This window comes from Coregonus clupeaformis, unplaced genomic scaffold (genome assembly GCF_020615455.1).
Source record: "Coregonus clupeaformis isolate EN_2021a unplaced genomic scaffold, ASM2061545v1 scaf1305, whole genome shotgun sequence".
NCBI lineage: Eukaryota > Metazoa > Chordata > Actinopteri > Salmoniformes > Salmonidae > Coregonus > Coregonus clupeaformis.
In genome coordinates this window covers 1-21,570 of record NW_025534759.1, presented here as the reverse complement: position 1 = coordinate 21,570, position 21,570 = coordinate 1, and the positions used below count along the sequence as shown (strand labels likewise).

The following is a 21,570-nucleotide window of genomic DNA, read 5'->3' as shown; positions in this document are numbered from 1 at the left end:
GAGAGAGAGAGAGAGAGAGAGAGCAAGGGAAAGTGACTCATACATACACACACGATGAATGAGCTTTTGGTTTCTGTCCAGTCTCACAGAGTAGAGCAGAGGAGAGGAGAGAAGAGAAGAGGCAGCTGAAACAAAGCAAGAGTTAGAATACCACTGAAACTGAGGTAAGTTTGACCCTCTTTCTTATTATAATGACAGTCAACTTGTGTACATTTGTAAAGGTGACCTCAGATCTGTACTCACGCTGGTAACAAAAACTCTAACCTATTAAACAGTCCAATTCTCACACAGCACTCCCTCGGGAGATTAATACATAAATGCCTTTGCTATCAAGACCTGTCTTGCCAGAGTTCATAAGCCATTAATAGGTGATGTGTTCTGAAGCTTATTAATAATGACTCTGACTCTGTCCCAGACTGACCTCTGACCTCTGTCCCAGACTGAGCTCTTTGAATGTATTTTGAACTGACTCAGCCACTCGTACAAGTAGCCTGCAATTTACTGGGAACACAATGAAACAGGGGTCACCAAATCTCCTTGAAACAGAGAATGAGGAAGTGTGAGTATGTGATTGTCTATCAATCAATCAATTTTATTTTATATAGCCCTTCTTACATCAGCTAATATCTCGAAGTGCTGTACAGAAACCCAGCCTAAAACCCCAAACAGCTAGTAATGCAGGTGTAGAAGCACGGTGGCTAGGAAAAACTCCCTAGAAAGGCGAAAACCTAGGAAGAAACCTAGAGAGGAACCAGGCTATGAGGGGTGGCCAGTCCTCTTCTGGCTGTGCCGGGTGAAGATTATAACAGAACCATGCCAAGATGTTCAAAAATGTTAATAAGTGACAAGCATGGTCAAATAATAATCAGGAATAAATCTCAGTTGGCTTTTCACTAGCCGATCATTAAGAGTTGAAAACAGCAGGTCTGGGACAGGTAGGGGTTCCATAACCGCAGGCAGAACAGTTGAAACTGGAATAGCAGCAAGGCCAGGCGGACTGGGGACAGCAAGGAGTCACCACGGCCGGTAGTCCCGACGTATGGTCCTAGGTGCTCAGGTCTCTCAGTTGGCTTTTCATAGCCGATCATTAAGAGTTGAAAACAGCAGGTCTGGGACAGGTAGGGGTTTCGTAACCGCAGGCAGAACAGTTGAAACTGGAATAGCAGCAAGGCCAGGCGGACTGGGGACAGCAAGGTGTCATCATGCCCGGTAGTACGAAGCCCTGCCTCCCGCTGTTTGCTTAGAATTCTAGGGACAATTAGGAGGCCTGCGTCTTGTGACCGTAGCGTACGTATTGGTATGTACGGCAGGACCAACTCGGAAAGATAGGTAGGTGCAAGCCCATGTAACGCTTTATAGGTTAACAGTAAAACACAGTGAAACCTGACTGATCTGTTTGTGTTTCTACTTTAGACAACTGTTGGTTAAAAGTAGAATTAGATAGGATGTGGCTAAAACAGAAACCAACACATCTGGTTACTAGGCTAACTGATCCCCTTGGTTAAAAGCAGAATTAGATAGGATGTGGCTAAAACAGAAACTTACACATCTGGTTACCAGGCTAACTGATCCCCATAATATGTTTATTATATGTCATATAATATAGATTATATTTCTATGTTTATACTGACCACTCACAGACACACTGATGATAGTTTGTAACAGAAGACAAAGAGGATGTGGACCACACAGAGATACAGTACCTACAGCCCATGTGGATTAGGTTTGAATGTAATGTCTCCCACCACCATGCTGTCTCTCACTCATCATGGGAGCACCAATAGATTAAAGACTACACTAGTCACACGTATCATTGGACTGTGTGAGAAATTTTTTTATGATTGCTGCAACATCATTGTGGTGGAAGTCAGACGTGTGTGTCTGAAGGAAATAGAGAACAAAGATAGAGATGTAGACAAAAAGAGTGAGCGAGACAGAGAGATCATCTGAACATATATATATATATATATATATATATATATATATATATATATATATATATATATATATATATATATATATATATATACATTTTTGTTCTTTTGATGTGTAGAGGGGGCATCAAAGTTACTCCTGAAGTATTTGGTTTTCCATATTTGCAGAATCTGGAAGGAAAACAATCTCTCTAACTTGACTATCAACATAAGAATGTGACCATATGTCTCAGTTTGGCAAACCTTTAAGCCCAAACACTTACAAAACTATGTTTAGCTCTGGATCAGAATGTTTGTTTCTCAATTTCTTTACTTCTACGTAATCACTACATATTAGAGAAGTCAGGAACCAATATTTAATTTACTTGCATGGATGGCTTACAACACAGGCCTACAACATATGCTTATGTAAATCAAATCAAATCAAATAAAACTTTATTTGTTAAATGTGCCGAATACAATGAAATGCTTACTTACAAGCCCTTAACCAACAATGCAGTTCAAGGAAGAGTTTACTAAATAAACTAAAGTAAAAAAGAATGAAAAGTAACACAATAAAATAACAATAACGAGGCTATATACAGGAAGTACCGGTGCCTAGTCAATGTGCGGAGGTACAGGTTAGTCGAGGTAATTTGTACATGTAAGTAAGGGTAAAGTGACCATACATAGATAATAGACAATGTAAATAGTCCGGGTGGCCATTTGATTAATTGTTCAGCAGTCTTATGGCTTGGGGGTAGAAGCTGTTAAGGAGCCTTTTGGTCCTTGACTTGATGCTCCGGTACTGCTTGCCGTGCAGTAGCAGAGAGAACAGTCTATGACTTGGGTGACTGGAGTCTTTGACAATTTTTTGGGCTTTCCTCTGACACCGCCTAGTATATAGGTCCTGGATGGCAGGAAGCTTGGCCCCAGTGATGTACTGGGCCATACGCATTACCCTCTGTAGCGCCTTACGGTCAGATGCCAAGCAGTTGACATACCAGGCAGTGATGCAACCAGTCAGATGCTCTCGATGGTGCAGCTGTAGAACTTTTTGAGGATCTGGCGACCCATGCCAAATCTTTTCAGTCTCCTGAGGGGGAAAAGTTGTTGTCGTGCCCTCTTCACGACTGTCTTGGTGTGTTTGGACCATGATAGTTCATTGGTGACGTGGACACCAAGGAATTTGAAACTCTCGACCCGCTACACTACAGCCCCATCGAGGTTAATGGGGGCCTGTTCGGCACTCCTTTTCCTGTAGTCCACGATCAGCTCCTTTGTCTTGCTCACATTGAGGGAGAGGTTGTTATCCTGGCACCACACACTGACCTCCTCACTATAGGCTGTCTCATTGTTGTCGGTAATCAGGCCTACCACTGTTGTGTCATCAGCAAACTTAATGATGGTGTTGGAGTTGTGTTTGGCAACGCAGTCGTAGGTGAACAGGGAGTACAAGAGGGGACTAAGCACGCACCCCTGAGGGGCCCCAGTGTTGAGGATCAGCGTGGCATACGTGTTGCTGCCTAACCTTACCACCTGGTGGTGGCCCGTCAGAAAGTCCAGGATCTAGTTGCAGTGGGAGGTGTTTAGTCCCAGGGTCCTTAGCTTAGAGATGAGCTTTGTGGGCACTATGGTGTTGAACGCTGCGCTGTAGTCAATGAACAGCATTCTCACATAGGTGTTCCTTTTGTCCAGGTGGGAAAGGGCAGTGTAGAGTGCGATTGAGATTGCGTCATCTGTGGATCTGTTGGGGCGGTATGCGAATTGGAGTGGGTCTAGAGTATCCGGGATAATGCTGTTGATGTGAGCCATGACCAGCCTTTCAAACAACTTCATGGCTACCGACGTGAGTGCTATGGGGCAGTAATAATTTAGGCAGGTTACCTTCGGCTCCTTGGGCACAGGGACTTTGGTGGTCTGCTTGAAACATGTAGGTATTACAGACTCGGTTAGGGAGAGGTTGAAAATGTCAGTGAAGACACTTGCCAGTTGGTCCGCGCATGCTTTGAGTACACATCCTGGTAATCCGTCTGGCCCCGCGGCTTTTTGAATGTTGACCTGTTTAAAGGTCTTGCTCACATCGGCTACCGAGAGCGTTATCACACAGTTGTCCGGACCAGTGTGGTGTCAGACGAGAGGACAGGTTTCTAATGTTTCAGGGGCTACTGATGCCACAGAACAATACTACTCAGAGATGCATCTGGGTCTAATGAGATGCACTAGCTAGTGTTGGACATAAAAAAGGACACGTACAGGATGCACTTTAGGAAATTGTTTTGCAAGTTAAGGGTTACATTTACATTTAAGCCATTTAGCAGACGCTCTTATAGTTAGTGAATGCATACATGGTTTTTTTTAATGTTTTTTTTATACTGCCCCCCGTGGGAAATGAACCCACATCCCTGCCGGCCAAACCCTCCCCTACCTTGGACGACGCTGGACCAATTGTGCACCGCCCATGGGTCTCCCGGTGGCGGCCGGCTGCGACAGAGCCTGGACTCGAACCAGGATCTCTAGTGGCACAGCTAGCACTGTGATGCAGTGCCTTAGACCACTGCGCCTCTCAGGCAAATCCCTTGTTAAGAACAGTGGGAGGCTCCTCAGAAGAGGAAGGGGAATTTCATAAAAATAAAAATGGTAAAACATTTTAAAAAGTTATCCTTTTTAGATAAAACTATACTAAATAATTGATTAAAATACACAGTTTTGCCATGAAGGTCTATAGTAGCCTCAACAGCACTCTGTGGGGTAGCACCATGGTGAAGCCGGAGAACAGCTAGTTTTCGTCCTCCTCTGGTTACATTGACTTCAATACAAACCCTAGAAGGCTCATGTTTCTCACCCCCTTCCATAGACATCCTCCAACCTATCAGAGCTCTTGCAGCATAAACTGGCATGTTGTCAACCCAATCAAATGATCAGAGAATGAATCTAGCACTGAAAGTATAAGCTACAGCTAGCTAGCACTGCAGTGCTTAAAATATTGTGAGTAGCTGACTCAGAGAGCGAAAGACAATAGTTGAACAGTTTTGAACAACTTCATTTCTTCCTAAATGAAGGAGAAGAAAGAGAGAGAGAGAGAAGATTTCGTTTTTTTTTCGTTGAAGAATTGGTCGGACTTCAAAAGCACTTGAACACAATCAAGTTGGATGTATGACTTCCCACATCTTAAGTTTCCCACTTCCCACGAGCACATGAATGCCCCAAAAGTCGTTGTCCTGTTACAGTGTATACACAGACCTCCCCAAAGGACTAAACAAATTCTTATACTGTCTCAATATTCTCTCTCACTAATAATAACAGGTCACATATTCTGCTTAAGTACGTCATATAAACTCATCTCTGTATGACAGATCAACAATATGTCTTGGAAGATGAGAAATGTGTGGGAAACTGGAAATAGAGTATTGGCCAGTGTATCATAACAAGCTCTAGTGACCGCAGGTGTGGCTGATTCTCTGTGTATCATGGAGAGTAGCCATTTTGTGTCTTACTACTACAGGTGAGAACAACGATCTGTGTCAGTGGCGTCAGCCATTGTGGGTCAGTTTACATTAACGCAACTGTTGCGTGTCCGACTGTCCGTATCACGTTCTACATTGTATTGCAGTGTTGTAATCATATCTTAGGCAATCATATCGTACGCCTTCTCTCTCAAATTCCAACACACACCCATCAAATACTGAAGTCAAATCAATGCAGAAATACACATAGAGAAATGTGTACACCATAGTTCCTCAAATACACAGACATACACACACACCCCTCTGTGACCTGTCTGTGGGAAGGCAGTCTGGTGTGGGGGTATGTCAGGCAGATATGGACATACACTATGGGAAGGAAGCTTTGCCAAGAGTCCTCCAATAAAAAAGTGGAGTCCGACCTGTGTGTGCGTGTGTGTGTTCGGTAGAGAGATATGTGATCACCGGCGACAATGACACAGCCTACAGGGAGGAGGTCAGTGACCTGCCAGGACAACAACCTCTCCTTCAATGTTAGTAAGACCAAGGAGCTGATCGGGGACTACTAAGGACTTAATATGGTCCACAGACATACAAACAGTCATATCTTCAGAAAGTTCTACAGCAACACCATTGAGAGCATCTTGACTGGATGCATCACCGCTTGGTATGGCAACAGCACCGCTCTCAATCGCATGGCGCCTACAGAGGGTAGTGCGTACGGCCAAAATCCCGAGCTACCCGGACTATTTACATTGACCCCCTTATTTTATTATTATTTATTCGTATTTTTTGCACTGACTCTCTTGTACAGGCTCCATGTACACTCACTGGACTCTAACAACACACTAACATATACTACACCAACACTCCAACACACACACACATACACACGAACACACACACACAACACACAAACACATGCATATTGACACCACACACACACACACACACATTCCTTCACACTCTTCACATACGCTGCTGCTACTCTGTGTTTATTATCTATCATAGTCACTTTACCCCTACCTACATGTACATATTACATCAATTACCTGGACTAACCTGTAACCCTGCACATTGACTCGGTACCAGTACCCCTTGAGTATAGCCTCGTTATTGTTATTTTATTGTGTTACTATTTTTCCTTTAGTTTATTTAGCACATTTTTCTTACTTACTTTTAATAATAATAATAATATAATACGCCATTTAGCAGACGCTTTTATCCAAACGACTTACAGTCATGCGTGCATAATTTTTTTTGTGTATGGGTGGTCCCGGGGATCAACCCACTACCTTGGCGTTACAAGCGCCGTGCTCTACCAGCTGAGCTACAGAGGACCAAAAAACTGCATTGTTGGTTAATGGCTCGTAAGTAAGTCTTTCAGAGTAAGATCTACACCTGTTGTATTCGGCGCATGTGACAAATAAAATGTGATTTTGATTTGATTTGATTTGAACACATGTTGAATTGATGTCTGTGCCCAGTGGGCAACATTTGCTTTGATTTGCTTTATATTTTCTGATAGTGGAAGTACCTGCACTTGTAAGTATATTGATAAAGTTTTCCTTGCAGTATACAGGCCTTGGCACTTCGTTTTTTGGGGCTATCTAACTTTCTGTTGCTCTGTGTTTAGATGAAATTGTGACCTGAATGTTAAAGCCAGCTGAGTGATATGGAAGATGTGGATTAGTGTGAACCAGCCACCAATAGAGGGAGCTGTTCTACAGCCCATCATCACACACTGACTGGACCAGCCACCAATAGAGGGAGCTGTTCTACAGCCCATCATCACACACTGACTGGACCAGCCACCAACAGAGGGAGCTGTTCTACAGCCCATCATCACACGCTGACTGGACCAGCCACCAACAGAGGGAGCTGTTCTACAGCCCATCATCACACACTGACTGGACCAGCCACCAACAGAGGGAGCTGTTCTACAGCCCATCATCACACTCTGACTGGACCAGCCACCAATAGAGGGAGCTGTTCTTTAGCCCATCATCACACACTGACTGGACCAGCCATCACCCTCCTCATCGCTCCTTCAGTCAGAGGATCTGTGATGATGAACTGACCTCTCCATCCAGACCTCTCCATCCAGACCTTTTCCTTCCAGACCTCTCCATACAGACAACATATACACTCCAATAGATGTGAAATATGCCCAAACATACTCAGGAAAATAGCTCAAACACACAGATGAATGTCCATCCACGCACATTAGTATGGATATAGACACACCCAGATAAATATTATCTGAAGGACTTATCCACGAGACTGGACTGAGTTGTTGTTGTAGGACAGGGGTTAGGTTTGGGACTGGGTGTAAGGCAGGAGTTAGGGTTGAGACTGGGTATAGGGCAGGGGTTAGGGTTGGGACTGGGTATAGGGCAGGGGTTAGGTTTGGCACTGGGTGTAGGGCAGGGGTTAGGGTTAGGACTGGGTGTAGGGCAGGGGTTGGGGTTAGGGTTGAGACTGGATGTAGGGCAGGGGTTAGGGTTGGGACTGGGTATAAGGCAGGCCAGGGGTTAGGGTTGAGACTGGGTCTAGGGCTGGGGTTATGGTTGGGACTGGGACTGCAGTAAGGATGCTGTCTGTGGTCATACTAGGTGTGTCCCTGTCCCTGCTCATTCTGCTGACGGTGTTTGGTAATGTCCTGGTATGTCTGGCCGTCTGTGCCACACGACGTCTCCGCTGCCTCACCAACTGTTTCATCATCTCCCTGGCCATCACTGACCTATTGCTTGGCATGCTGGTCCTGCCCTTCTCCGCCCTCCTCCAGCTCAGCGATTGGCCGCTGGGGCCGACCTTCTGCAACATCTACATCTCATTGGATGTTATGTTATGCACTGCCTCCATCCTCACCCTATTGGCCATCAGCGTGGACCGCTACCTGGCCGTGACCACGCCCCTTAGATACTCCTCACTGGTGTTGCCGAGGGGGGTAGCCATAACAATGGCTTTGGTGTGGGCGGTGTCAGTGGGGGTGTCGTTCCTGCCGATCCACCTGGGCTGGAACACTGTGGACGGCAGCGTGCAGAATCACGGCCCAGGGGAGGAGAGGGACTGTAAGTTTAAGCTGAACCCAACATACGTTGTGGTGGACGCCTCCTTAACCTTCTACCTCCCCCTGCTGATCATGTGCTGGACCTACTTCCGCATCCTCCGCATCGCCCAGGCCCAGGCCAGACGCATCATCCAAACACGACCCTGCCTCAACAACAACACCCTCTCGTCAGCCCCTCGTCACCTCACCTCGGTAACAGCCGTGGCTCTACGGGAATACAAAGCCACAGTGACTCTAGCAGCAGTGATCGGAGCGTTCGTGGTGTGCTGGCTCCCCTACTTCACCCTGTTTACCATTATGGGTCTGAAGGAGCAGAACTACCCAGCAGCCTACCCCGTGGTGCTGTGGCTGGGGTACATCAACTCAGCTCTGAACCCTTTGCTCTACGCTGCCCTCAACAGAGACTTTAGGTCCGCCTACGCCCGCCTGCTGCGCATTGGTTACTTTGGATATGGCAGGGGGAGGCTGGCCAACGTCGCCCAACACAATCACAACGGGTAAAAGGAACAAGGGGAAAGACAACACACATGGTGACGGAACACACACAATCATTCATAACATCTCCAAAATATTGTATTTTCTGTTGTCTAGCGAGTTAGGGCAATGGTGAGCCTGTGTGCACAGAATAGCCAATTCTTGTCTTCTGGTCTTGTATTCCTCTCAGGTGCGGGGGAGGTAGGTGGGGGGGAGGTAGCTCTGCTGTGTGAACACACCTCTTCCTGTAGGGCGGAGCCGAGTGAGACCGGTATGATGATGATGGTCCAGGAAGTCAGAGGAACAACTATGCCTTCCCCTCAGCACAGCAATGGGGCGTTTGTCGCCAACTAGTGAGCAAAACAAAGTACAGATAAAAATCGGTATAATAGTCTGTAGCCTATTATTAAACTGTTGATACCCTGTGCCATTCTATGTCCTGTGTGTCGGATCGTGCTGACCCTGTGTCTATCTGTGGGGAGGATTCAGTGTCCTACCAGTCCTGAAAGCTGAGCCCAACACCAGACAACCTAACTCATACACCCAGGGGATCAATCACATCACTGACAGGTAAGACACATCCAAACATTATTCATGAGTTTATAAAAGGTTCATGAAAGTGATCCACTTCTCTATGTTCTCCCCCAGGACACTGGGAGTCTTCCAAAATATCATGGACAATCCGCAACAAGGAATACCGGGGACCTTTAACCACATTTCTATCCCTTCAACCAATGAGCAGTGACTGGGGAAGCCCTCATGTCACTTTGTTCTGGAACACTGATACCTGGAAAGTAATGTCATGGGATGGACAGACAGACAGACTGACTGACTGACAGACTAAAACTCTCTTCCCAGACTGGTGGTAAACTCTAACTACTGGTGTTATTCACCTGAACCTGACTGTGATCTTCCAAAGTAGCAGATAGTTAGGCCCTCTAGTGATGGAATATAGTATTACAACCTGACAAGGAGACAAGACTCAGCAATTATCTATTAACCTCTTCATCACGAGGTTCCCCATATCCGGGTTACTCCTCCCGCAATCTCAAACAATGACGTAGTACGGTTTTTAAACATATCCAAGTGCGCACCTCATTGTCTCATATTAGTTGACTTGTTGCATTACACACAGTTACGCAGAGCGCACAACAGCACTTGAATTTCGGAGGGAAAACGCAAAGTTTATAAAAATATGGCAGGCTCTAGTAACAAATATACAGTTACAGAGGCGTTATTAATTGTAACTGATGAAAGTTGGACTCCATGTATCCCCATTGACTCTGAATCAGACGATGAGGACCTGCTTAGACCGGACGAACCAGACCCCAATGCCGAGAACGAAGGTTATCGTGTCCAGGGCCCTACTCAAGCATCAGAAGAGTATGTAATTCATTGTCATTTATTACTTCTAATACTACTATTACTAATTTATTGTATGAGTACAAAACATACATTCTAAAATATCTATTTGAGTAACTGAAGCTCAACGTAAGTTAGTGCTAGCTTAGCTTAGAGGCCCACACGCAAGTTTACAAAAGAATGCTATGTGTATTATTAATTGTCACTGAATTATCACTTTAGTCAACATTCTCATAGTTCTAACTATTTATTTGATATATCTGACTGTCAATGAATGAATACAAGTGTGTTTTAGTCATGATTATCTTTTCCCTTTTGGCTTGTTTGCACAGGGAATATGACTATAGGGGTGATGAGCCACAGCCAGAGCATCTGCCTCCTAAGCCACAGCTTCCCCTTCCTCAGGCAGAGCCTCCTCTTCCTCAGCCTGGCCGCTTGTCTAGACAACGCACTTCTGCTCCCCTCCCTAGGCCACAGTCTTCATCGGGCACTGAGTCCCCTGTAAAGAGCCCTCAACCCAAAAGAAAAGGGAAAGCTTTCTCAAAGTCAGCGTGGCGGAGGTAGGCCTGCCACTCCAACAGTCGGGGAGGAAGAAGAGGAAGAAGAAGATAGGTGGCATAATAGAGAAGAGAATGATGAACGACCAGACCCAATCCCGTTTATGCCCACCAGAGTCCCAGACCCCACAATCGACACCACTGCGTCATGGTCTCCCCTTTCCTTTATCCGAAACATTGATTGGAACTACAGTGTTCACCACAAGACGATGAAATGGTATAAGACTTTTCTTTTTCATTTTGTTGATATTGCTGTTGTAAATAGTTTCCCACTAAGCCGTACACACAGAAGAAGTTCAGGGAAAAGCTACTCACAGAAATGGTGAGCTTTGCTAAACAGTCTGAACCACAACCTCCACCACAACCACCACCAACATCCTGCATGCCAGAATACTATAGTGATGATGCCAGCAAAGACAGGAAGAACTGTAGGAGATGTCTGGATGTTGGCATCCCCAAAGTGAAAACACCTGTGTACTGCAGGAAGTGCCAAGTCCCTTTGTGCATTACATCAAAGCGTAACTGTTTCAAGGATTGGCACGACAGCAAGTTTTAGGGTAAAAGAGGGTGTACATTTTGTGTGACAACCCACCCAAGGACACCATATCATTGTTTATAGTTTTGGGATGTGTGGACTTTTTGTTTATTATAGTTTCTAATAAATCTGCTCAGTTTGGAGTCAAACTTTCCAATTGTATGGTTTATTTTAATGGGAACACGTATAGAGGTCTGGGAGAACATTGGAAACAACATCTCTGACTCTGACACAGTAATACCCACATTAATTATTTCACTTCAAGATACATCTCACATGTGTTACCTTTCTTTTGCTACCAAGATTATGTTTATAGCCCTTGTCGTTTTGGAGATACAGTGAGGGGAAAAAGTATTTGATACCCTGCTGATTTTGTACGTTTGCCCACTGACAAAGACATGATCAGACTATACATTTAATGGTAGGTTTATTTGAACAGTGAGAGACATAATAACAACAAAAAAATCCAGAAAAAACGCATGTCAAAAATGTTATAAATTGATTTGCATTTTAATGAGGGAAATAAGTATTTGACCCCCTCTCAATTAGAAAGATTTCTGGCTCCCAGGTCTCTTTTCTACAGGTAACGAGCTGAGATTAGGAGCACACTCTTAAAGGGAGTGCTCCTAATCTCAGCTTGTTACCTGTATAAAAGAAACCTGTCCACAGAAGCAATCAATCAATCAGATTCCAAACTCTCCACCATGGCCAAGACCAAAGAGCTCTCCAAGGATGTCAGGGACAAGATTGTAGACCTACACAAGGCTGGAATGGGCTACAAGACCATCACCAAGCAGCTTGGTGAGAAGGTGACAACAGTTGGTGCGATTATTCGCAAATGGAAGAAACACAAAATAACTGTCAATCTCCCTCGGCCTGGGGCTCCATGCAAGATCTCACCTCGTGGAGTTGCAATGATCATGAGAATGGTGAGGAATCAGCCCAGAACTACACAGGAGGATCTTGTCAATGATCTCAAGGCAGCTGGGACCATAGTCAGCAAGAAAACAATTGGTAACACACTACGACGTGAAGGACTGAAATCCTGCAGCGCCCGCAAGGTCCCCCTGCTCAAGAAAGTACATATACAGGCCCGTCTGAAGTTTGCCAATGAACATCTGAATGTTTCAGAGGAGAACTGGGTGACAGTGTGGTGGTCAGATGAGACCAAAATCGAGCCATTTGGCGTCAACTCAACTTGCCGTGTTTGGAGGAGGAGGAATGCTGCCTATGACCCCAAGAACACCATCCCCACCGTCAAACATGGAGGTGGAAACATTATGCTTTGGGGGTGTTTTTCTGCTAAAGGGACAGGACAACTTCACCGCATCAAAGGGACGATGAACGGGGCCATGTACCGTCAAATCTTGGGTGAGAACCTCCTTCCCTCATCCAGGGCATTAAAAATGGGTCGTGGATGGGTATTCCAGCATGACAATGACCCAAAACACACGGCCAAGGCAACAAAGGAGTGGCTCAAGAAGAAGCACATTAAGGTCCTGGAGTGGCCTAGCCAGTCTCCAGACCTTATTCCCATAGAAAATCTGTGGAGGGAGCTGAAGGTTCGAGTTGCCAAACGTCAGCCTCGAAACCTTAATGACTTGGAGAAGATCTGCAAAGAGGAGTGGGACAAAATCCCTCCTGAGATGTGTGCAAACCTGGTGGCCAACTACAAGAAACGTCTGACCACTGTGATTGCCAACAAGGGTTTTGCCACCAAGTACTAAGTCATGTTTTGCAGAGGGGTCAAATACTTATTTCCCTCATTAAAATGCAAATCAATTTATAACATTTTTGACGTGCATTTTTCTTGATTTTTTTGTTGTTAATCTGTCTCTCACTGTTTAAATAAACCTACCATTAAAATTATAGACCGATCATGTCTTTGTCAGTGGGCAGACGTCCAAAATCAGCAGGGGATCAAATACTTTTTTCCCTCACTGTATACTCTATTCAATTTGGGCATGCATTTTCGAGGCAGACACTTTAGCCAGGTGCCTAGTGATGAAGAGGTTAAAACAATCAGTGTTTTGAGAGAAAACCATTTTTGCATTGGATGCATCTCAATCCACCACATCCGCCAATGTCGCAAAAATCGCATCTGTGGTGTAAGGTGACAGAGCTAGAGCGGTGTTTGTCAGACCATGAGACATCCCGAAAAGCAATCTTCTCACAAAATCATCTGCAGCATCCAAACGGTTTGGCCTCACAAGACTCATCTGAAGGTCCCCCGGTACCAGTTGGAAAAATGAATGGAAGTACATATGGAGACTGTTTAGTTCCAAATATAAGGGGCTAAAATACATGTAAAAATGTTTTTTACTAATGTTTCCTGATCTTTCTTATATCTCTCAGATATAGGAAAGACACTTCAGAACAAACTTCCTTTAGATTTCTTGGGGGGACTATCTGTTGTTCCATGTAGTGAATATGTTAGTCAGTGTGTTTGTATGGTCTAATAGCAGAAAGGCCAAATTACATTTTTTATCAATTATATATACAGTACCAGTCAAAGTTAGGACACACCTACTCATTCCAGGGTTGTTATTTAATTTTACTATTTTCTACATTGTAGAATAATAGTGAAGACATCAAAACTATGAAATAACACATATGGAATCCTGTAGTAACCAAAAAAGTGTTAAACAAATTAAAATATATTTTATATTTGAGATTCTTCAAATAGCCACCCTTTGCCTTGATGACAGTTTTGCAAACTCTTGGCATTCTCTCAACCAGCTTTATGAGGTAGTCACCTGGAATGCATTTCAATTAACAGGTGTGCCTTCTTAAAAGTTAATTTATGGAATTTATTTCCTTCTTAATGCGTTTGAGCCAATCAGTTGTGTTGTGACAAGGTAGGGGGGTATACAGAAGATAGCCCTATTTGGTAAAAGACCAAGTCCATATTATGGGAAGAACAGCTCAAATATGCAAAGAGAAATGAGAGTCCATCACTACTTTAAGACATGAAGGTCAGTCAATACGGAACATTTCAAGAACTTTGAAAGTTTCTTCAAGTGCAGTCGCAAAAACCATCAAGTGCTATGAAGAAACTGGCTCTCATGAGGACCGCCACAGGAATAGAAGACCCAGTGTTACCTCTGCTGCAGAGAATAAGTTCATTAGAGTTACCAGCCTCAGAAATTGCAGCCCAAATAAATGCTTCACAGAGTTCAAGTATCAGACACATCTCTAAATCAACTGTTCAGAGGGGACTGTGTGAATCAGGCCTTCATGGTCGAATTGCTGCAAAGAAACCACTACTAAAGGACACCAATAAGAAGACGAGACCTGCTTGGACCAAGAAACACGAGCAATGGACATTAGACCAGTGGAAATGTGTCCTTTGGTCTGGAGTCCAAATTTGAGATTTTTGGTTCCAACCGCCGTGTCTTTGTGAAATGCTGTGTGGGTGAACGGATGATCTCCGCATGTGTATTTCCCACCGTAAAGCATGGAGGAGGAGGTGTTATGGTGTGGGGGTGCTTTTCTGGTGACACTGTCTGTGATTTATTTAGAATTCAAGGCACACTTAACCAGCATGGCTACCACAGCATTCTGCAGCGATACGCCATCCCATCTGGTTTGGGCGTAGTGGGACTATCATTTGTTTTTCAACAGGACAATGACCCAACACACCTCCAGGGAATGTAAGGGCTATTTTACCAAGAAGGAGAGTGATGGAGTGTTGCATCAGATGACCTGGCCTCCACAATCCCCCGACCTCAACCCAATTGAGATGGTTTGGGATGAGTCGGACCGCAGAGTGAAGGAAAAGCAGCCAACAAGTGCTAAGCATATGTGGGAACTCCTTCAAGACTGTTGGGAAAGCATTCCAGGTGAAGCTGGTTGAGAGAATGCCATGAGTGTGCAAAGCTGTCATCAAGGCAAAGGGTGGCTATTTGAGGTATCTCAAATATAAAATATATTGTAATTTGTTTAACACTTTTTTTTTTACTTCATGATTCCATATGTGTTATTTCATAGTTTTGATGTCTTTACTATTATTCTACAATGTAGAAAATAGTAAAAAAATAAAGAAAAACCCTTGAATGAGTAGGTGTGTCCAAACTTTTGACTGGTAGTGTATATTTTTTAAACTTCAATGGGTCTTAAAATTCTAAATCAAATAGCTAAATGATCCTTGGTATGACCTTCTTAAAACAATTCCGTATAGCTTAGTAGAATCACTCAATCCACCATACGGGTAAGTCTGCATGCACCAACCACTCCATCCACCATACTGTCACGGATTCAGCCGAGGCTGCTCCTCCTCCTTGCTCGGAAAGGCTTCGGCGTTCGTCGTTCCCGGAGTACTAGCTGCTGCCGATCGATGTTTCGGTGTTTGTCTAGTTTAGTCTTTATTGTTTACACCTGTTCCCCATTATGTTTGATTGTATTCCCTATATTTACCCCTGTCTCTCATTTGGAATTTGTGTGTTATTGTTCATTGTTACGTGTGTCGTTGGTGAGCGGGTTAGTTCCTCCCTGAGTGGAGGTATTCTGTGTTGTGTTCTTTACTTCGTTAGTAAAGTACGTTTCTTAGAGTTTCTGTGTCCTGCGCCTGACTTCTTCCACCGCATTACACTGACATTCGTGACAGAATAACACACCACGACATGGAGTCAGCAGGAGCGGCGGTGCAAACGGGATCACTGGAGGAGCGCGTTTTACAACAGGCGGCTATGATCCAGGATCTTGGCACCGCCATGGAAGGGGTGATGAACACATTGAGGCGATGGGAAAGAGGAGGTTTGCCCACACCTCCTCCAACGATACCACCACCATCAGCCATACCCATCGTTTCACCTCTGGAGTCCAGTGGGATTCGGCTCTCGCTCCCGAGGGCTTATGATGGCACCGCGGCCGGGTGTCAGGGTTTCCTGCTTCCTACCTGGCAACCATCCACCCGGCGCCCTCGGGATACGAGAGCGTGTCCGCCCTCATCTCCTGTCTATCCGGCAAGGCACTGGAGTGGGCCAACACCGAGTGGGGGGGAATAGACGCCGCTACAGTAAACTATGCAGAGTTCACCCGCCACTTCAGGGCGGTGTTCGATCATCCCCCAGAGGGGAAGGCGGCGGGTGAGCGTCTGTTCCACCTCAGACAGGGGAAGAGGAGCGCGCAGGAGTTCGCACTGGACTCCCGGACTCTGGCTGCCAATGCGAGATGGAATGAGAGGGCCCTCATCGACCACTACAGGTGCAGCCTAAGGGAGGACGTTCGTCGAGAGTTGGCCTGCAGGACACCAACCTAAGTTTCGATCAGCTGGTGGACATGTCGATTCGCCTAGATACCCTGTTGGCTACCCGCGGGCGTCCGGAGTTGGGGCCGTCTATTCCATCCCCCAGCACTTCCGAGCCAAGCCCTATGGAGCTCGGGGGTGCTGGTGCTAGGGAGACTAGGAGAGAGGCCGTCCCCTGCACCAACTGTGGCCGCAGAGGACACACTGCAGTTCGGTGCTGGGGAGGGTCTCCTAGGAATCGAGGCAGTAGGCAACGCACTGATGAGTCATTCCAGGTGAGTAAGCACCCAACTCACCCAGAGCTCTCTGTTGTACATATGTGTGTTAAAGTTGTGTTTCCCGAGGTTTCTTCTCACTCCCAGCATAAGGCGCTAGTAGATTCAGGCGCAGCTGGGAATTTTATCGATCGCCGGTTCACATTTAAGTTAGGGATCCCTATTGTACCAGTTGATGTGCCCTTCCCCATCCATGCCTTAGATAGCCGCCCTTTGGGGTCGGGATTGATTAGGGAGGTCACAACGCCACTTAAGATGAAGACACAGAAGGGCCATGAGGAGATTATACAGTTGTTTTTGATTGACTCTCCTGCGTTTCCCGTGGTGTTGGGGCTTCCCTGGTTAACATCTCATGACCCCAACATTTAATGACAACAGAGGGCTCTCAAGGGATGGTCTGATCAGTGTGTCGGGCGGTGTGTAGGTGTTTCCGTAGGGGCAACGACGGTGGAAAGTCCGAACCAAATTCCCACAATGCACATTCCTCCTGAGTATGCCGATTTGGCACTCGCCTTCTGTAAAAAGAAGGCGACTCAATTACCACCTCATCGACAGGGGGATTGTGCGATAGACCTCCAGGTAGGCGCCTGCGCTTCCTCGTAGTCATGTGTATCCTCTGTCTCAGGAGGAGACGGCAGCTATGGAGACATACGTCACCGAATCTCTGAGACAGGGATACATATGGCCGTCCACTTCCCCTGCGTCCTCGAGTTTCTTTTGTGAAGAAGAAGGATGGGGGTTTACGCCGTGTATTGATTACCGTGGTCTCAATCAGATTACAATTAAATACAGCTATCCTCTCCCTCTGATTGCTAGTATGACGGAGTCATTACACGGGGCGCGATTCTTCACAAAACTGGATCTCAGGAGCGCTTACAACCTGGTGCGCATTAGGGAAGGAGATGTGGAAGACAGCATTCAGTACCATCTCGGGTCACTATGAGTACCTTGTCATGCCATACGGCTTAATGAATGCTCCTTCAGTCTTCCAATCATTTGTGGATGAGATTTTCCGGGATTTGCATGGACAGGGTGTAGTGGTGTATATTGATGACATTCTAATATACTCTGCTACACGAACCGAGCATGTGTCCCTGGTACGTCGGGTGCTGGGTAGACTGTTGGAGCATGACCTGTATGAGAAGGCGGAGAAACGTCTGTTTTTCCAGGAGTCCATCTCCCTGGGACATCGGTTGTCCGCGTCGGGGGTGGAGATGGAGATTGACCGCATTTCAGCCATGCGTAATTGGCAGACTCCCACTACGGTGAAGGAGGTGCAGCGGTTTTTGGGTTTTGCCAATTACTACTGGAGGTTTATCCGGGGTTTTGGACAGGTAGCAGCTCCCATCACCTCCCTGCTAAAGGGGGGCCCGGTGCGTTTGCAGTGGTCGGCTGAGGCGGACAGGGCGTTTAGACATCTGAAGGACCTGTTCACCTCGGTTCCGGTGCTGGCACATCCGGATCCCTCTTTGGCGTTCCAAGTTGAGGTGGATGCGTCCGAGGCGGGGATCGGTGCTATACTGTCTCAGCGCTCGGGCACGCCTCCAAAACTTTGCCCTTGTGCTTTCTATTCTAAGAAGCTCAGTCCGGCGGAACGCAATTATGACGTGGGGGACAGGGAGCTGCTAGCGTTGGTTCAAGCCCTGAAGGTGTGGAGACATTGGCTTGAGGGGGCTAAACACCCTTTTCTCATTCTGACTGACCATCGTAACCTGGAGTACATCCGGGCAGCGAGGAGACTGAACCCTCGTCAGGCTAGGTGGGCCATGTTTCTTGCCCAGTTTGTATTTAAGCTCACTTATATACCAGGGTCACAGAACTCTAAGGCAGACGCCCTGTCCCGACGATATGACACAGAGCCCACTCCCATACTTCCGGAGTCTTGTCTAGTGGCACCGGTGGTGTGGGAGGTCGATGCGGAAATCGAGCGGGCGTTACGTGCCGACCCTACTCCCCCAGAGTGTCCAGAGGGGCGGAGGTACGTGCCGCTCGAGGTCCGTGATCGACTGATATATTGGGCTCACACGTCACCCTCCTCTGGTCATCCTGGTATTGGTTGGACGATGCACTGACTTAGCGGGAAGTACTGGTGGCCCACCTTAGCTAGGGACGTGAGGGTTTACGTTTCTTCCTGCTCGGTGTGCGCCCAGAGTAAGGCGCCTATCACCTGCCCAGAGGGAAGTTACAACCTCTACCCGTTCCACAACGGCCGTGGTCTCACCTATCGGTGGATTTTGTCACGGACCTTCCCCCCTCCCAGGGGAATACCACGATCTTGGTCGTTGTGGATCGGTTTTCTAAGGCCTGCCGTCTCATTCCAATGTCAGGTCTTCCTACAGCCCTACAAACGGCCGACGCCCTGTTTACTCATGTTTTCCGGCACTACGGGGTGCCTGAGGATATAGTGTCTGATCGGGGTCCCCAGTTCACCTCTAGAGTTTGGCGGGCGTTTATGGAACATTTGGGGGTCTCGATTAGCCTTACCTCGGGTTTTCACCCTGAGAGTAATGGGCAGGTGGAGAGAGCAAACCAGGATGTGGGTAGGTTTCTGAGGTCCTATTGCCAGGACTGGCAGGAGGAGTGGTCGGGGTATATCCCCTGGGCAGAGATAGCCCAAAACTCACTCCGCCACTCCTCTACTAATCTTACGCCTTTTCAGTGTGTGTTGAGTTATCAGCCGGTCCTGGCACCCTGGCTTCAGAGCCAGATCGAAGCTCCTGCGGTGGATGAGTGGTTTCGGGCGCTCGGAGGAAACATGGACGCTGCGATGTCCATCTGCAGCGGCTATCAGACGGCAAAAGGCGGCGCCGATCGCCACCGCAGTGAGGGTCCGGTTTATGCACCGGAGATCGGGTCTGGCTCTCGACCCGAAACCTGCCCCTTCGCCTGCCCTGCCGGAAGCTGGGTCAGGGCTTTGTGGGGCCATTTAAAGTCCTGAGGAAATTGAACGAGGTATGCTATAGGTTACAACTGCCCATTAATTACCGCATTAACCCCTCGATCCATGTGTCTCCTCAGGCCGGTGGTAGCTGGTCCACTCCAGGAGAATGAGATACGAGAGGCTCCTCCGCCCCCACTAGACATCGAGGGGGCTCCGGCGTACTCAGTCCGTTCCATCGTGGATTCGAGGCGTCGGATGGGGGTCTGCAGTATCTCGTGGAGTGGGAGGGGTACGGTCCGGAGGAACGGTGCTGGGTCCCCTAGGAGGGACATCCTAGATCCCTCCCTGTTGAGGGATTTCCACCGGAGTCATCCGACTCGCCCTGCTCCGCGTCCTGCTGGCCGTCCCCGAGGCCGGGGTCGGCGCACGGCTGGTACCGTGCGTCAAGGGCGGGGTACTGTCACGGATTCAGCCGAGGCTGCTCCTCCTGCTTGCTCGGGCAGGCTTCAGCGTTCGTCGTCCCCGAAGTACTAGCTGCTGCCGATCAATGTTTCGGTGTTTGTCTAGTTTAGTCTTTATTGTTTACACCTGTTCCCCATTATGTTTGATTGTATTCCCTATATTTACCCCTGTCTCTCATTTGGAATTTGTGTGTTATTGTTCATTGTTACGTGTGTCGTTGGTGAGCGGGTTAGTTCCTCCCTGAGTGGAGGTATTCTGTGTTGTGTTCTTTACTTTGTTTAGTAAAGTATGTTTCTTAGAGTTTCTGTGTCCTGCGCCTGACTTCTTCCACCGCATCACACTGACATTCGTGACACATACGGGTCAGTCGGCGTGTACCAACCACTCCATCCACCATACGGGTCAGTCGGCATGCATGACAACTCCATCTACTTCTTCAGTTATATCCTTTACACTTGCTTCTAGCGCCACCCCAGAGATAACCCCCTTGATAGACGCCCTGCTTTGAAGATCCACACAGGACACATTCCAATCCGATATCTTTTTGAGGAGCAAAGCATGCTCCTTCTGCTCCTCAGAAGAAGCCCACTTCTTGTTTTTCTCAACCTCATCCAACACATCTAGAATTTTCACAGAGACATCAAACGGATCTCCCAGGTAACTCCATCGATCCAAAACCCTCATTCTAAAAGAAGTGTCAGAACATATGTTGACTGGATTCCACTTGACTTCTTGTTCCCTTTCTTGTTCTCTATCTGTTCCATCCCACTCTCCTCTCCACACGACGCGCCATCACTTTCAAACAGAACATCCGCTTCCGCCATCTTTCCTTCCCCCGACTCTCTCCCAAACCAAAGAGCTGGCACTGAAATACCTTAAGGAATATAGGCTACCATTTTAGAATTAACAGGTAGCTAGGCTACTGTTAACCTCACAGCTCAGCCTACAGAGACAGATATATGGTAAAGATAATTTTACATAGCAAATATCATGTACCCACAATAAAATACACCATTCTTGATTAGAATTGCCTAAGTTATATTCAAAATGCAACCAAAATAAATGACACCAACACCCCCGTAATCAAAGATGGCATGATCAACCGTGGAGAGAGCAGCCACCCATTCACGTGCGCGCATACAGAATGTGCACCGTATGCCCAAAGAGTGCCACACCTCAACCAGGAAGTATGGCATTGGTGGGAAAAAAGGTTTGCGAAAACGAACATGTTATATAAAGAAACAAATGCATTTTTATAAATCATGAATGAAATGAAGTGTTGAATGTATAAATCCATTAGACTGGGCCCTTAGTCTGTATAAATAT

General features: G+C 46.7%; 1 protein-coding gene and 1 long non-coding RNA gene across 2 annotated transcripts; both read left to right on the top strand.

The window, feature by feature from the left end:
* The first annotated feature begins 7,970 nt into the window (after nucleotides 1-7,970).
* On the top strand, nucleotides 7,971-8,951 carry hrh2a (histamine receptor H2a). The gene has a single exon (XM_041902522.2). The coding sequence runs from the start codon at nucleotides 7,971-7,973 to the stop codon at nucleotides 8,949-8,951; it is 981 nt and encodes a 326-aa protein (XP_041758456.2).
* A 404-nt stretch (nucleotides 8,952-9,355) lies between these two features.
* Nucleotides 9,356-11,461, top strand: LOC121536681. Its single transcript, XR_005994894.2, has 3 exons — nucleotides 9,356-9,494; nucleotides 9,573-10,307; nucleotides 10,619-11,461. It is a non-coding gene; the product is annotated as an uncharacterized LOC121536681 (long non-coding RNA).
* The last annotated feature ends 10,109 nt before the right edge of the window (nucleotides 11,462-21,570 follow it).